Raw genomic sequence first — 15,984 nt, forward strand, 5'->3', positions numbered from 1 at the left:
TAGAGACACGTCCAAGGGGCCCCTGCCTCCTTACTCTCCCTTACATGTTGCCACAGAAACCAACTTCCATAGGACAGTGTGCTGTGTTGCCCCTCGGCAGTTTTGAACAGAGAAAGACAGCAGTAACACATTGTTTTAATGCTCACAACCCACCAGTTTCAGCTACAGTTGTGGAAAATATATTCATCTCATGCACCATTCATCAGCTTTGAAAGATATGGTAAAATCAGCTATACTAGTTTGCTCAGCAGCAGCATATGCTGTCTATTTATCACCAGCATTATTGTCATTGCATAAATGAACTTGTAAATGTTTCAAAGAAACATTTACTTGCATGTATATTTGTACATGTTTCCATGGTTATTGGCTCTACCCACTAGGGTTATGTTGACCGCTTGATCTCAGGCCAAAGCATCTCAAAAATCATCACTGATATCTTGAAACATTTCTGCCATATTTTGTCTGCTACTTGATACAATTCCATTGGTGCTGAAACTATCACGTCGTTGACAGTACCCAGAAGCAACTCTATCTCAAGGCTGACCTGTGTCACTCGTAGGCCAGCCATAGACAGAGTAAATGAGTAAAGCTTTGGATCACTTTGAAGGGTCTTGTTGTTGTACGGTTATCACCAAGTTACTGAAGACATGCAGAACAGATGACTTGAGACCTTTTGTTGAATATGTTGCATATATTTAAAACCTCTTATACAGACTTACGTTTGTCAGAAATGTCACCTTAGTAATAAAATTAGCCTTGGGATGTTTTCATAGATATGAAGGCTGGGTGCGTGGGTGGGTTTGAATTTATTTTCAGGTTGTGAATTGAGTTTCTCAGAAAAAGGTTGGCTGGAGAATGGCAGCCGTGTTAGATATCTTGTCTGGGAGAAAGGTTACACGTCCAAGGTGTGCGATGGCAGCACTGCATGTCTCGATCTCTATTTAAGGAAACTCTGGTGTTCCATCTCAGAGTTCACTGCTTCTGAGAAAACCCCCCTCCCGCTTTGCAGTTCCAATAATGTCTTCCAGATGACCAGTTGTCCTACATGGAGTTTTGTGTGTTCTGTGGTTAGAAGGACTTTGGTAATCCAGTTTCTTCACACGCAACATGCCAGCCTGTGTGCTGCACTGGCCAAAGAGGATGTGGATTTGGATGAAGTGGTTCATTATTTGCTTGATTGAACACTCTGTGGTGGAAGAGGGTAGTTCCTTGGTAATGACTGGTACACATGCATCAGTGGGACCAGTAGATGCCTGATTTGAAAAAAAGTAATAATTTTTAAGGTAGAAAGAAAGAAAAATATGGTTACTAGAAAGAGTTCCATTCATAGTTTCTGAACATTTTGAAACTGCAGACCCCGTGTTTAACAGTTGAGCCTTTCAGAAAAGTGCCCTTTCAAAATACGCCTTTGCAAATCCAAATAAAATCCCTGCCAACCCCTTCAACCTTTCATGTCCACACCTGGGTGCAAAGTTCTAAAGGAAAAATGAAGAAAAAACTCAGGCCTGGCTTACCTCATATCACAGGGTATTTGCTTAGTTCCCTGGTCCATCAAACCCTAACTTGAGTGCTCAGCACCTCCTGTTCTTGAATCAGTCTGTTGTGAATATGCACCTTTTAGTGTTGAAGGCAGTCCTTTGGTCTCATACCTGCTTCCTTTTTGAAGTTCAGAGTCGTTTGTAAGTCATGCATCTAATCAACCTTTGCTGGTTCAGATAAATGGCAGCCCTCATCCCATTTAATGTCACAAGAACCTTCATCACAACTTATGATGACAAGCAGACCATTTAATTTCTGTATGGGCCACATTTACTTTTTAGTTTTTGGGCTTTGGTTTTTTTCCCTGAATTTGCTGATATGAGATGGAAGTAACCTAATCTGTAGGGTTGAGCCAAATACTGTGTTCAATTTGGTTTAGTCTTGTGATCAAAAATGATCTGAAGCTCAATTCTGAGGCATTTCTGTAATTTATTTTTCTAATAAATAATGCAGCAACTACTTATCAACCTTTATCAATTTCAGGCTTAAAATACAACTTTTGGTCAGGGCCCACCCTCTTTAGATTTAAATCACAGTTTAAACCCTGGTCATTCAAAGTACAGATACAGATAATGCTCTACTCGCTCATCCCTACTAAACTGTGTATAAAATAAACCCAGTCATTGTCAACATTCACATTCAGAAAGAAATAGGCCAAGTGAAATCCCCTTAGAGCGACTGTGTTTCTAAACAGAAGGATGAGACAATAGATTCTCTCAGTCATGATTATGTCACCATTCAGACAAAGCACTTCTGTTTCACGCTAGATTAAGATATTTTGCATTTTACATATGAGAGAAAAATGGTTCTTAGGTGTGGAGACAGGACTAGTATTTCCTTTTGCATTGCTTGCATTTCTTTTGAGGCGCTAAAGCTCTTTGATCATTATTCACAGTCATCCATCAAAGGAACGCTTTAACATATACTTTGATAACCATACAGCTTTGTATTTTTAACAGCTAATTAGAGCTGAAGTGAATAAAAAAAAAACAATTGGCAATTATTTTGATATTTTTTTCAAGTAAAAATAACAAACTTTGCATTTGCTAGGACTCTCTACGTTTCTTTCTCTTGTCTGAAAATAAACTCATATCTTTGAGGGTTTTGAGTGTTCAAGTTTTAGAAAAAAATAAAAAAATAAATATATATATATATATATATATATATATATATGTATGTATTTTTAATTTTCTGATATTTTATTTAAAATAAGTAAATAAATCAATCAATTAAATAGTCAAGAAAATAACAATAGGTGTTATTGGTAATTAAAAAATTTTTTAGTTGCAGCCTGACTGCTTGGTCAAAACATTGCCTTTGCTATGCTCATACTTGTTACACTTACTGTGGGTCAAATGAACTACTCTCTAATTCAAGGTCATTTAGTTCAGGTGGGAGAACCTGTTATGACTGCATTCTTTGGTAGCAGAATAATTGTGTGGTGCTGACAGCAATATTAATTTGATTTACACTGATCGTATGTTTCCCTGATATTTTTATCTCAATTCCTTTGAGCAAATTCCATGGTGTAATCAAGATTTTCAGTTCACTCACACATGGTATGTTGGTTACCTAATGTCTGCAGGCAACATATTCATGATGTGGCAGAAAAAGCATCACAAGACAAAGCATTAACACAGTGAATAATTAATAGGACACATATACTGCTCCTTTAGAAATCGCCTTGATTGACATTCTGTTGTTATCTCCTCCAGGCTTCTGTTTGCTGGACCTGACGGAGCAGTTTTCCCTTCCAGAGACCAGTCCACCCATGCTGGCCAGACTACTGGAAGCTATTGAGAGGAAAGGTGAGCTTGACCAAGGAAACTTCAAGTCTTTCATCTTGACATGCAACTGCACTTGAGTTTTCAGTTTGCCTGTTAACACTGATAGTCTTTTGTTAACCACTTTTGACTGTGCATATGTGACCTGTTACACAGAACCACATGAATCGAATGGTGTTAGTTTACTCAGTCAATAAGTGTAATAATTTATGTTTCACTGATCACCTGCAGGTCTGGATAACCCAACTTTATATCGAACATTTACAGCTGGTGGTGGACTTGAAGTCAGACAGTATTTTGATTGTGGTAAGCAGCTTTTTTTTTATCAGCCTATGTGAGGCCAGTGGATTTCAAATTGTTGAAAAAAAAAAAAAAATGACTGACGCAAGTGGAAATGACTACTGGAGATAAATGTGTGAGGTGACCAAAAAAGATCTGCGCACATATGCAGTGTGTTAAAAAGAACAGAGTACCATGGTGTCTGAAGGGTTTTTTGCATCTGTGGTTGCATCTACATATGCATGATGTAGTATTGCAGATTGTACATGAGCCTGTAAAAGACTGAACTTTGCAGGAAGGAGTTTTAGTATTAAAGCATGCATCTGCTGTTTTGCACTTCAGACTCTCACTCACCAGACCTGGATCAGGTGGAACTTCCTGTCCTGTGTGATGGTCTGCGCAGGTACCTGCAGGATCTTCCCCAGCCCATCATCCCCACTGCATTATATGCTCAGATGGTCCACACTGCCAAAGGTGAGAGCACATAGCGTCAACGATCTGTTCTTCACTGTACAGAAAACCAAGTGCTGACGTAATGTACCCTCTGCTATTGAACATTCAGTACTTTGATCACAAAACCACAAGATCATGTCAGTTCCCTTTGGCCCTTCACTAAGACATTTTTATTGTTCAAGTCCTCTTTTGAGTGTTCAGTTCAGGTCTTTTTATTGTGCTTATCACATTATGTCACAGGTCCAATCAAGTCCAATAGAAGGGGAAAAAAGAAAAAAAAAGAACTTAACCCTCCCCCATACCAGACCTGCACATAACCAGACATCCATAAAAAAGAAAACAAATAACACAAATGTATTGAAATCATAGAGAGACTGGTTACATTGTCATGCTGTCAGCCTCCAGAATTTGTCTATTTTGTCACTTTCTGTTAACCTAGTTTCTGTCTGTCTTGCTTTCCTTGCAAGCACAGACAAACTTCTCACATCACACGCCATTCTGTAGTGCTGCATTCTCTTGCTGTCACATGGCCAGAAACAGGATATCTGTGGTTAATAGGAACTAAAACAAGCCTGAAAGTTTATCTCTAGCATCTCTAAGCAGCCAATCACCTGCCAGTGTACCTTACGCTCATTGTCAACCACACAGTCTCTCTGTGGTTTCATAACCTAACTGCACATGACGCTTTTTTTTCCATCTCTTCATCGTTTTAAAGAAACATCTTTCATTTTATGCTCCGCTTAGACTCAGGCAGGATCAGTTTTTCACATCTGTCTTACTGACCTCGCAGCTATTCTCATCTGTTTCAACAGAGGTGGTGAACCCTGAGGAATGTGCCCAGCTGCTACGTCGCATCGCCAGCACCCAGAGCCTGCCTCCCCAATACTGGCTAACTCTCCACTGCCTGCTTAGGCATTTCTCTAGAGTGTGCCAAAACAGCTCCAAGAACCTGCTCAGTGCCAGAGCCCTGGGCGAGATCTTCAGCCCTGTGTTCTTCAGACAACAGGCCACCAGGTGGGTGTCAGAGCAGCCGGAGTCATGTCAAAGATAGACACTCGGGCATCAGACAGACAAGTGTGCAGACTCAGTCATGCAACACCGAGACACTCAGACTCTCAAACATGCACCCACTCAGGCTCGCACATCTACACACTGTGAGAGTGCAGGCTGCCATGCACTCATGGGTTTTAGCTGTACACGGATATAGGTTGGAGCTTTTCTACTTACCAGCTGTGCTGCGCAATTAAAGTAGCTAAGCCTGAATTACCATCAGATTGAAACCAGCACAAAGCAAAGCAGAGCAGCAGAGACTTTCACCTGGGCTGCAAAACACAAACTTCATTTAACTGTTGTTTTTTTTTCTTCACCCTCCCACAGTTGTGAACCCAGCTTGGAAGCTCACATCAAGATCATTGAGGTTCTGGTGACCAGTGAATGGAGTGAAAGTCAGTCAGCTCCAGGTAGTTACCCACTTCATTTTTGGCTTCCACCATCCACAAAGTTTTAAATGCAGTTGGTCTGCTGCTCTTTGTTGCTCTCCAAGATTGTTTAGCATTGCACCGCATGCTGTTTGGTATGTAGCATTGGTTTTGTATGGTCTGCAGAGACTTAAACACTGCAGAACATGAACTGAACACCCTCAGACCTGACCTATTAATAGGTTTAAGAAAGGTGTTGAGACTTGCAACTGCTGCACTTGTAGAGGGCCACAGGGTGGGTACACTATGGACATAAAATACTGACATTTTAGGGCAAGTTGAGACTACTTTATTATGTACTAGTCAGTGGATACAAGTGTTGGAACTGACACATAACTTCTAATGATCTTTGTTGTGAAGCAGTGGAACTGTTAAAATTAAGCCACACTGGTCCTGAAGCCTTAGCTGCACAGGATGTCAGTTTCTGTTTTTTAAGCCTGCAAATGGACTCATTAGAAATAAATACAGCTTTCTGTTTTTCCCATGGCACAAGGTTTCCATACAGAGGACAACTAATTGTGATTGTTGTGTGTGTGGTTTTTGAATTTAAACTGACCCTGATGAACGTGATTGCTCATGAATTTTCATTTCACATATGACCTTGTAGGTGTGAAAACAAAAAAAGTTGATACAATCTGTGACATTCTGGTTTTCCTCTCAGGACAGATTTTTTTTCACAGATGTTGTTTTAAGTGGGTAAAATGTCAAACACTGAAGTGCACAGAGTCAGTTTTCATGACTGGTGCAGTGGTGGTCTGCATAGAAGAAGCTAGTCTGGTGGTGTGTGTGAGAGCACTGCATTGCGTGGCACAGTTATGTTTTTACAGTGCTAGTTAAAAGCACTTTCGTTGGCTGGCCCAGAGGCCCGAGACTGGCTGTGGCTGTTTAAACATTTTATTACCTGTTAGGTCTATTTATAATGTTCCTGTGCATGGGCCACTCTCAGCTGTCAGTAATTTGCACCTGCGGGAGCACTTTGGCACTGGGAAGGATGGATGGATGGATGGATGGATGGATTAAAGGGCAGCCAGGCAGGCGGGCAAGACACAAACCCCGAAAGTTTTTTTTTTTATAGTTCTTTTTACATGCATATATAAACACAGGACCCACTCAGACATTGGACAAAGTTTAGGTGTGCCAAACTGGTTTCAGTCACCTGTCTCATACAGATAACAACAGGGTCAGAAGAACAGAGAAGAAGAATAACCTACTTTGTAAACACGTATAGTCTATACATGTGTGTCTGTGAATGACCCGTGTGTGTGTGCTTTTGCGTGTGTGCATGTGTCTGTATGCCTCCTCCCAGTTACTGCGTGCCTATTTTAAGTAAGCGACAAAAGGCCCACTTAGATTTGGTTGGCTGGAAAGTCGGCCTGCTCCACAGAGCACTTCTTGTTAACTGAGGGCTGCTTCCAGTTTCTAGGGCCACTCTCCTCCCCTCCCCTCCCCTCCCCTCCCCTCCCCTCCCCTCCGTCCTACCTCCGCCTGGATCTCCACATGTCCTCCCTGCCTCAAAGTGCCCAGCTCAGCAAATATTTGAAACTTTGCAAGTTAATCATAAGACTGAACTCCCCCTGCCTCCTCCTTTACAAACAGAGAGAGAGAGAGAGAGATAGAGGGGGGGAGTGACCCAAAGAGACAGAGAGAGCAAGAGACACGCACACACACGCAGCTGGCACGAGTGGCTGCTTTCAGAACAGGCAGCACTGGCACCAGAACAGCCACTGCTAATCATTAACTATCTGCCTCCATGTGAGCAGGCCTCAGCCTCACAGAGCTCAGAGAGAGAGAGAGAGAGAGAGAGAGAGAGAGAGAGAGAGACTCAGCCTTTTACCTCACTCACAGCAGGAACTCAGTCAGTCAGCTAGACAGTCGCATGCTGCACCTGCTTCACGTCGAGCGGATTACCTGGATTTCATTAAGGAGCACATAAAGCCATTACCCTTGTTAAGAATTAAAAAAAGAAGCCACTCTCAGCTTTTCTCAGTGGCCTAAACTATGAAATGGAGCTTTACTGGAGGACTTGAAAGTAACTCTGTTGGATTTAATTTACCTTTTGGAACTAAAAGAGAAGCTACAAAGAAGACGTTGATTCAACAAAACATGCACAACTTGCAACGTAAGTTTGATATCATGCTTCTTTTTTTAAAATGTGTCACACAATATACAAAAGTGGAGCAGTGGGTTTCTACTGCTTCTGCCTTCAGGCTTTAACGAAAAGGGCCGCATGGGAAGAATAAGACACAAATACCACAGCTTAAGAAAAGACAAGTACAAGAATAATAGGTTTTTGTTGTCATTAAGCCCCCAGTCATAGCTGTCAGTGAACACTTTTGCCTTGGGCTGCTCCTCCTGCTGTATAGTTATAAACTACTCTCACAGACTGCATATAAAACTCTGCATTGCTCTCAGGCAAGACGATGAATCTTAACAGTTGATTCAAGATTTTCAATTTGGACTTAATACTCAAACATTCGCAACAAGTAGTGTATGGTCTCAGCAGAGAAGGGCAAGTTTATTTTAAACCAAATAATTATTTAAAACCCTACAGACAATACTTTTCCAGGATTTTATTAGAATTCAAGAAAGGGACATTTAGGTTACAGATTTTTATTTTATTATTTTCAAACAAACTGATATGTAGTTAATGTACTCAGTTACTCCTCAAGTTAAGCACACAGAGACCCAACAACTGTTCCTCGGTTGAACCTAGCCGGACTGCGTTCCACTGAAGTCCTTATACCTTACCAAGAACTAGGTCTATTTTAATTTCACTTAGGAAATCGAGGGAGTTATCTCTGTCATGCCGAGTGTCACGCTGTGGGATTACAGGCGTATTTTGGAGCTCTGGGTGCTGCTGACCGGGCCAAGCATTATAATTTAGCTGCGTACGTGCTGCTGCAGCAGAGCTGGCTTTGTCTGAGTGCCAGCAGTGGGCCGGACTAAACCTCCGCACGACACATGCAGAGAGGAGGGGCTGAGCAACCTGCAGGAGAGCGAGCAGCCAAGCTCGACAGAGAGGGAGAGGATGACAGAGGAAATGCATGGAAACAGGCTGCAGGTCCTTTTTTTCTGCTAGTGAGAGATGCTGCACATTTGCTTTTAAGATGGATGCACAGTAGGACGTATCGCTGGATGCAGCAGAGAGGTTTTTTTCCATTTAGCTGCAGTGTTGTAAAGAATTGAAACAGGGAGGTAAAAGGTAATGGCCTTTCAGAATGACCTCATCACTCTCAGGAAATGAAAGATGCAGGAGTGGTTGGTGACAGACCCCCCTGTGTGATTGGCTGTGGTAAGTGATGTAACACGTTACTGAGCAGGCTGCTCTTAATGGCTTTTCAAATGGATGTTTAGGTGGTTGTATAAATATCACTTTATTGTGCCACTGCAGAGATATTTTGCCACCAGTCACATATATAAGCTATCTTTTTTGTAGAATCTGTCTGTAGATCTGTTGCCAAGCTACTGTTAAGACTGGATTGTCCACATGAGTAGGTTTAAGAATTAGAATTTTCTAGTGATCTGTGATGTGAATGTGAAATGTGATAACATTGGTCGGCAAACGTGCTGAGAGGTGCAGCGGAAGCCATGAGCTGTGGTTGAGTTGGTAGGCTGTATTTTGCACAGATTGTAAAGCTTTGCATTTTCTGCCATGTCACAATTGTAGCTGCCTAGCAAGTGAACAGTGCTTGTGGTCTCATTGAGCTGAGTCCTGCAAGGTCCATTGTGGCAGAACGGGTGTTAATGCAGGGGGAGTGAACAAAGGCAGTGCAGATATGTGGGTTAAAAATAGCCTGCTACCGTTTAGCTCTGCTACAGCTAGCCTCACTGTGAAACTACCAGCTTGTGAGCAGCCTCCACAGATTGAAGGTGTCTTTTTTTAAAATCCACAGCAGCAGTTAGAATGTTCACTTGATAACCTAAATGACTATGGACACAATGCAAATCTGACTTTTATTGTTGTCTTAAAGCCGCAGTAGGAAAAGGAGATTTAATGGTCTGATTGTGAACACTGAGTCAGTGATAATGATCAGATTGTGGCTGTTTGCTGGGGCAAAAAAACCTATGGTTATCTGAGTGTATGCTTAAGTTTCAGATTCATCATAACATGTACTAAACGCATTAACCTGCTTCCCTGGTGAAAGAAAAAGATAATCCTCGTGGTGTAACAGTATTCATGTTGGGCACATTCTGCATTAAAAAATATATAAGGCCGCACTGATGTTTTTGCAGCTAGGAATATATATAGAAATCTCCCTTTTTTTTTTGAATGAAATTCATTCTCCCTGACTCAGGCTTCATTTCTCCTCCCACTGCCTCGCTGTTACCGCCTCTCTGCTGGAGAGGGGTAGCGATTTTTTTTCATCCCTATTCGATCAATGGAAAAAAGATGAGTGAGAGAGTCACAGAGCTTGTGTGTGATTCCCTGCACTGAATTCAGTGTAGTGGATCTCAAATTTGGTATCCAGTTGTATTTTCTGCTGCTTAAAAGAAGGGCAAATAAATGTTTTGCAATGCAAAGCAAGAGCCCCATTGACTGTGTCGTAACGAGCCAGAAAATCAATCATTCAATTCAAGGAAAGAACCCGTTTAATGTCAACGTGAGCACACACAGTCTCCATTTCAGCACATGTACTTCAATTCTCTGTTCCCTTCCTCTTGTCCCCACAGCTCTACCTCCAAAGCCACCCAAGCCCACATCTGTGACTAACAACGGTATGAACAACAACATGGCGCTACAAGACGCAGAATGGTACTGGGGAGACATCTCAAGGGAGGAGGTCAATGAGAAACTGAGGGACACTGCGGACGGTACATTTTTGGTGCGAGACGCCTCTACGAAAATGCACGGAGACTACACACTGACTCTGAGGTTTGTTTGAAAATATTTTCTCTTATCAACCATCTTTTTATGATTTTCGGGACTGTTAGTTTAACCGGTTTTGCCGCCTTTTTTTGTTTTGTCTACAGGAAAGGTGGAAACAACAAACTTATCAAGATATTCCATCGAGATGGGAAGTACGGCTTCTCAGACCCACTGACCTTCAGCTCTGTTGTTGAGCTCATCAACCACTATCGCAACGAGTCACTGGCTCAGTACAACCCTAAGCTAGACGTCAAGCTGCTGTATCCGGTCTCCAAACACCAGCAGGTAAGACGTCAGCTTGTGGTCTAAACTAGCACATTTATAAATGCTTCTGCTCAAGCAATTTAATTGCAACTTTTTTGTCTCGGCTATGAATCTTTTCTCAGGATCAGGTGGTGAAAGAAGACAACATTGAAGCTGTGGGGAGGAAGCTTTGTGAGTACCACCAGCAGTACCAGGAGAAGAACAAAGAGTACGACCGTCTGTATGAAGAATACACCAGAACATCACAAGTGAGTACCAGCCAGAGTCAAACTATGCTCAAGAACCTTACTGCAATATTTGTACGACATACACTCAATACTGTGCTTCTGCTTCCAGGAAATCCAAATGAAGAGGACGGCTATCGAGGCTTTTAATGAAACTATAAAGATATTTGAGGAGCAATGCCAAACACAAGAGCGGTACAGCAAGGAGTATATTGAGAAATTCAGGCGAGAAGGCAACGACAAGGAGATCCAGAGGTAAGAATAAGCCACGCTTTTTAAAAAAAACAGCAGTAGCAGATAATACAAGTTTAATTATGTTTAAATTAAATGTTGTTATTGCTTTCAGGATTATGGGAAACTACGAGAAGTTGAAGTCCCGGATCAGTGAAATTGTCGACAGCAAGCGCAGACTGGAGGAAGATCTGAAGAAACAGGCGGCAGACTACAGAGAGATCGACAAGAGGATGAACAGCATCAAGCCCGACCTCATCCAGCTCCGCAAGACCAGAGACCAGTATCTCATGTAAGTATAGCACTCCAGCATCAGCGCCATGACTGCTTCTGAAACTTTTCTCTGGAGAAAATCAAATTGGATCTGCCCTGGTTTCTAATGTTTTCTCACTTGTAGGTGGTTGACCCAGAAGGGAGTCAGACAGAAAAAACTCAACGAGTGGCTCGGAATCAAAAACGAGAACACAGAAGAGTGAGTATCCATTTTCATTACACTAAAACAACACTAAAATGCAGATGCTTTTTGCCTCACAGCTTACATCTGTGTGCGTTACTTTTTTCCCCTAGTCAATATTCTATGGTGGACGATGATGAAGACCTTCCTCATCATGACGAGCGGTCCTGGAAGCTGGGCAACATTAATCGGTTACAGGCGGAGGCTCTCCTCCAGGGCAAGAGAGACGGAACATTCCTGGTTCGAGACAGCAGCAAAGCAGGATGCTACGCCTGCAGCGTTGTGTATGTATTATGTTGTGCTTTTTTCAAACAGCTGTTAAAGGATAGGTTCATTAACAACAGTCGAGTGCCCACATGAACATTGAAACAGGATTTGTTCCTTCCTGCCTAACGCACTTTTAATGTAAAAAACATTCCAGACCTATTCTGAAGGTAAAATGAGGCCTTAGCAGTCCTGAAACTTTACTCTTAAAAAGACTTGTACCTTTGGAAGATATCAACTAGATTTGACGTTGAAATTGTCGAAGTTTTGCACACATTTTTGCACGAAACATTGACTTACTTACACTCAAAGCAAGCAAAGTCTGTTTCGGTGAACCTCTGGGCACCTGGCTGTTGTTTTATTGCTTAAATCAAGATAATTAAAGTGAGCAGTTTAGTCAATGAAGAAGCAAGTGGTCAGTTGTCACTTTTATTGCCTGCAGACACAGAACAGACTGTGACCGTTCTCCTCTCTTCACAGTGTGGACGGTGAGGTGAAGCACTGCGTCATCAACAAGACCCCCTCAGGTTATGGCTTCGCCGAGCCGTACAACCTGTACAGCTCATTAAAAGAACTCGTACTTCACTACCAGCACACATCTTTGGTCCAGCACAATGACTCTCTGAATGTGACGCTAGCATACCCGGTCTATGCCCAGCAGAGACGGTGAGGACCTGGATGTTTCCACACGGACACAAAGAAAAGGCCTCATGGGGAGTTGGAGATACATGTCCTGGGACTCCATGATTTAAAAAAGAAAGAGGCTCTGTTTGCTGAACTCAGACTTGAAATCGGAGGAAAAGACGCAATAAAGCCTGAACATTTTCAGTGACTTTACCCAACCACGAGCCCGAGTCTGAGGCGAGTCTGAATGTAGTTTATTTCTCTTTTGCTTTTTGTGGGAGCACAGAATCAAGCGGAAACTGCTGAACTCTCCCACAGTGGAGGACATTGAGGCCTTTTCCTAATGGTGCTTGTTCTTTTTCAAAGCTTTACCAGCCGGGAATGTCGAATCGCAACAGATGAACTCTTCAAATGGAACTGTACTCACCGGCCACAACTTTGTTTTTCCACTTTTTGTTTTTTTTCCTTTCATGTCATCTTTGTGTGTATGTATGTCTGTATTCCTGCACAAGTGTTTCTGTGTATGTGGCTGTGAGTGAGTGTGTGTGATTGTCCATGTGACCAAAACTCATAGAATCAGGAAAATGTGTGACGTTATGGGGAGGGGGGAGGGGGNGGGGGGGGGGGGGGGGGGGGGGGGGGGGCTGTGTAACACATTTGCTTGTGTTAACTGTTGAGTAGCAGACCATGGATCAGCTGATAAATGTAGCAAAATGGCACTTTTTAAACAAAGTTTAATTTTTTTGAAAAGACTCCTATGGACTTTTATGAGAAGAGCAGAAGATGAGATGTCTGCATCCTGCCTTCTAACTGTTGAGCATTATAGTGCAGACGCAAACTTGATCTTTACTGTGGGCAGGTGAAACTATGAATGGACTTACTATTTCATGTACATATGTGAAAATGTGCAAAGTCATGAATCAAAGTGCACCATACCAAAAAGGATCAGTTCCTGTTTAGTTATATTCTGATCTGCTATGCAATCATTTCTCCATTATTTTTTCAGAATTGTGTTTCATTCTGTTGCAACCCACAATATAAGCTTGTTTTATTGCTTGAAAAGTATCTTTTCCTGTGTAAATATCCAAGAGGATATTTTGTGTCAAAATGCCAAGATACAGTAAAAAAAAAACTGCTTATGATTTGTAAAAGATAATAATAGCAACATACACTTTATTATAAATTACGTTAACAACTGGTATAAAGATGGAAAAGATGAGTATTTTATTAGTCTTTTTTTTTTTTGCTTCAAACTAATGTTCTTCTCAGGCAGAGCCTTTTGAGTATTTGAGCTGCTTCAGTCACAAGTACTATTTCTTACAGAGCTACATGCAGTTCTTTGTTGAGATGGACAAAGAAAGCACTCAGAGAATGGGATGATGGGATTGTACAACCCTTACCTAACCATCACCACGAAAACAACAGTATAGATTTATTTTGTTATAAAATATATATGTTCCCACATGAGAATATATCAAAGCAGACAGGTGTTTTCAACTGATGGATATTGTTATTAAAAGATCAATATACATTGTCCACTTAGTATTTTTCTGTATCAGAAAATCACTGTGTTTACATGGGTGGATCGGCTCATTTCAGATAGTCTTTAATTTCATATTTCAAGAAGGACAACATGTGCCAGTGGAATCCTTGACATAAAAATAAATAAATAGATGAATAAATAAAAGCCACAGCTCAACTACATTTTTATTCCCCCATCTTTATTCTAGCTTTTAAAAGTCCAAGTGATCGGTACGAGTGTAAGCCCAGTGGACTGGTATTAATTTTCAGAAAATATTTTTAAATGAAGCCACCAGAACTACCAATTTATCACCATTGTGACATCTAACCAATGTGAAAAGTTCAAAATTTAATCACCCAGATGACTAAATGTCTGCCATTGATGATAATATATATTTTGCAATCATAGATGAACCTGCCATAAAAAGTATTTAGATGTAATGTTTTTATTTCCACCCCAAAATGTACTCACGCTCAGCACAGCTGTCAAGTTAAACTGTTAAATATATCTTTGTGTAACAAATTTGTTGTGAAGAAAAACTCTTAACCTGATGTAATTTTGAATATTACTTTTTAAATTTGACTCTTAATTCTCTCCAACTTCTCTTTGTGGAAAAAGCTGAACGGACTTAGCAACTGCAAAGCCTCCACTTGTGTCACTTCCTGTCTAAAAGAAATGTGGACAATAAATGATGCATTTGATATCATTGGACATGAAGAAATTTGTCGGCATGGAAACATTTAATACGTTTTATTTTCTTGCATATTATTCCCCCCTCATGGCAGAACTGTTTGTACAGCTTGACCAAGCTACTAAAATGTGTTTTAGATGTATTTGACCAGATTACTCATCCACGATTAAATTTTTAGCACATTGATAGTAACTGTCATTTATTCTAGTTTTTATTGGTTCTTTCAAAGCCTTTGTCATGGCAACCAGATCTGTCATATGACATTTATTTTACTAGATCTTATTTACCTCCCCAACAGCTGCTGGAAAGACCTATTTGTTTCTATATGTCTAAAAATGTGTTCTTTTTTTTTAATAGTTCTCGGACAACATGCACCATTATTTTCTTTGCCCCGATCCTGGGTTGTTTGATAACTTTAGGTGTCTTTTTTATTTGAAGCTCATCTTTTTGTGGGTGTCCCAGACATGATGATTGGATTGAGATTTACCAGTGTTCCCCAGTTTTGCTTCAAATCTGTATTGGGCTTTGTTAAAAAGGAAATAAAACACTTCTTTTTAAGAAAAAAGTCTTGTTTTAGTGTTGTTATTGAAGCTAATGCAAATGTTGGACGGATTACTGCTTGTCTTTGACATTGATATTCCACAGATGATGAATCCTGATGCCTTTGCTGATCCCGACTTTTTCTCTAGCACCACAACAAGATTGACATTAGTAGCTTTTAAGCAGTTAATGATTTGATTCACCATTGACTCATCTGCAGATTATTTTCTTGATCCTTTTTTGTTCGTATTCAAGGAAATCCTGAAAAATGCCTGTTATAATTTTTGAGAGCCCAAGCTTAGAGCCTCATGACAGTATGGTATGTCATATAAATGTCATTGAAAAAGTCATAGATCAGTATAAAATGCCATAAATATCATAGTATAGTTTGTTATGAAAAATGTCATAGTATAGCATGTCACTGAAACTGTCATAAAAAGCTCATAGTATAGTATGCCATGAAAAAGGTCAAAGTACACTGAACAAAAATATAAATGCAATACTTTTGTTTTTGCTCCCATTTTTCATGAGCTGAACTCAAAGATCTAAAACATTTTCTATACACACAAAAGATCATTTCCCTCAAACATTGTTCACAAATCTGTCTAAATCCGTGTTAGTGAGCACTTCTCCTTTGCCGAGATAATCCATCCCACCTCACAGGTGTGGCATATCAAGATGCTGATTAGACAGCATGAATATTGCACAGGTGTGCCTTAGGCTGGCCACAATAAAAGGCCACTCTAGAAATGTGCAGTTTTGCTTTCAGC

The 15,984-nt window shown here is 40.8% G+C and overlaps 1 protein-coding gene across 3 annotated transcripts in view; it reads left to right on the top strand.

The window, feature by feature from the left end:
• Positions 1–14,165, top strand: part of pik3r1 (phosphoinositide-3-kinase, regulatory subunit 1 (alpha)) — a 30,309-nt gene extending 16,144 nt beyond the window's left edge. The window contains exons 3-15 of one of the 3 annotated variants that reach the window (XM_050052631.1): positions 3,255–3,347; positions 3,555–3,629; positions 3,945–4,076; positions 4,868–5,069; positions 5,433–5,515; positions 10,205–10,406; positions 10,505–10,685; positions 10,787–10,912; positions 11,001–11,143; positions 11,235–11,411; positions 11,517–11,591; positions 11,687–11,857; positions 12,318–14,165. In XM_050052631.1, coding sequence (XP_049908588.1) covers positions 3,255–3,347; positions 3,555–3,629; positions 3,945–4,076; positions 4,868–5,069; positions 5,433–5,515; positions 10,205–10,406; positions 10,505–10,685; positions 10,787–10,912; positions 11,001–11,143; positions 11,235–11,411; positions 11,517–11,591; positions 11,687–11,857; positions 12,318–12,507 — 1,850 coding nt within the window. In that variant the 3' untranslated portion in view covers positions 12,508–14,165. Of the gene's footprint in view, positions 1–3,254; positions 3,348–3,554; positions 3,630–3,944; positions 4,077–4,867; positions 5,070–5,432; positions 5,516–7,188; positions 7,653–8,415; positions 8,826–10,204; positions 10,407–10,504; positions 10,686–10,786; positions 10,913–11,000; positions 11,144–11,234; positions 11,412–11,516; positions 11,592–11,686; positions 11,858–12,317 lie in introns of those variants that run through there. The other 2 variants (XM_050052632.1, XM_050052633.1) reach the window with 2 other exon arrangements.
• Positions 14,166–15,984: the final 1,819 nt, after the last annotated feature.

Source organism: Epinephelus moara, chromosome 9 (assembly GCF_006386435.1).
Source record: "Epinephelus moara isolate mb chromosome 9, YSFRI_EMoa_1.0, whole genome shotgun sequence".
NCBI lineage: Eukaryota > Metazoa > Chordata > Actinopteri > Perciformes > Serranidae > Epinephelus > Epinephelus moara.